A 1,180-nucleotide genomic window follows, 5' to 3' on the forward strand; every position below is an offset into this window, starting at 1 on the left:
GTGGGTGTAACGTTCCAGTTGCTGGGTTCGTCTGTGGTGAGCTTCCAGGGAGATTTGCAGATCTGGAGACAGGTTCTTAGGTGGGTGTAACGTTCCAGTTGCTGGGTTCGTCTGTGGTGAGCTTCCAGGGAGATTTGCAGATCTGGAGACAGGTTCTCAGATGGGTGTAACGTTCCAGTTACTGGGTCTGTCTGTGGTGAGCTTCCAGGGAGATTTGCAGATCTGGAGACAGGTTCTTAGGTGGGTGTAACGTTCCAGTTGCTGGGTTCGTCTGTGGTGAGCTTCCAGGGAGATTTGCAGATCTGGAGACAGGTTCTCAGGTGGGTGTAACGTTCCAGTTACTGGGTCTGTCTGTAGTGAGGTTCCAGGGAGATTTGCTGATCCAGAAGCAGGTTGTCAGGTAGGTGTAACAGGTTGTCAAGTTTCCAGGTAGTTATGGTAACTCTGTAAGAAGTATCCTGATAGTTATGCTGGCTCCATAATTGGTATTGAGGTTGTCATGTTGACACAAATGAAGCAGACAGGTAGTTATGCTTATCCTGAAACGTGTTGTCAAGCAGCTTGTATAACCTCCGAAAACATAGTTTATTTTCTAACTGAATTTCTGACTACTCACCATGTATAGATTGCCTGTATTGTTGTATGTACGTTTTTTTCATTCCAATCTTCGTTTCTTAGCTTGACTGTGCTTTGTTTTTAAAACTTATTTAATATCCTGATTCATATTCACTGTTTGTTCTTTCTACCGTAACAGCCCTGGTGGCCTTAATGATTTCTTATGCAGAACAAAAATTCTTTTGCAGGTTTGGCACCTGTGTCCTGGGGGCTATACTGTATTTCGGCATAGTTTTCTATGTCCAAATGGTACAATATTTAACGAAGAGCGAGGAATCTGTGACTGGTGGTACAACGTCCACTGCGAGCGTCTTTGTTGAAACTTCATAAACCGTCAACAGATGGCGACAGCGTTTTAATGCAAGGTTATGGATATCATCCGAATTTTTCATTCTATCGGATTTTGAGGTTCCAACCTAAGTTGTAGCAGTTCGAGCATTAGAACTGGATTAAAAAAAATATTAATAATTGTTTTAGTAAACAGGAAAACCAAAGGATAACATGTTATTAAGATATTCATATTTAGGATGTTTAATTCTGTATACATTTACTTAACATCCAATCA

The 1,180-nt window shown here is 41.5% G+C and overlaps 1 protein-coding gene across 1 annotated transcript in view; it reads left to right on the top strand.

Annotated features, from left to right (window-relative positions):
* Window positions 1-957, top strand: part of LOC106459602 — a 7,338-nt gene extending 6,381 nt beyond the window's left edge. The window contains exon 2 of the mRNA XM_022386126.1: window positions 804-957. Within this exon, the coding sequence (XP_022241834.1) occupies window positions 804-935 (132 nt within the window). The 3' untranslated portion in view covers window positions 936-957. The remainder of the gene's footprint in view (window positions 1-803) is intronic.
* Window positions 958-1,180: the final 223 nt, after the last annotated feature.

This window comes from Limulus polyphemus, unplaced genomic scaffold, assembly GCF_000517525.1.
Source record: "Limulus polyphemus unplaced genomic scaffold, Limulus_polyphemus-2.1.2 Scaffold636, whole genome shotgun sequence".
Taxonomy (NCBI): domain Eukaryota; kingdom Metazoa; phylum Arthropoda; class Merostomata; order Xiphosura; family Limulidae; genus Limulus; species Limulus polyphemus.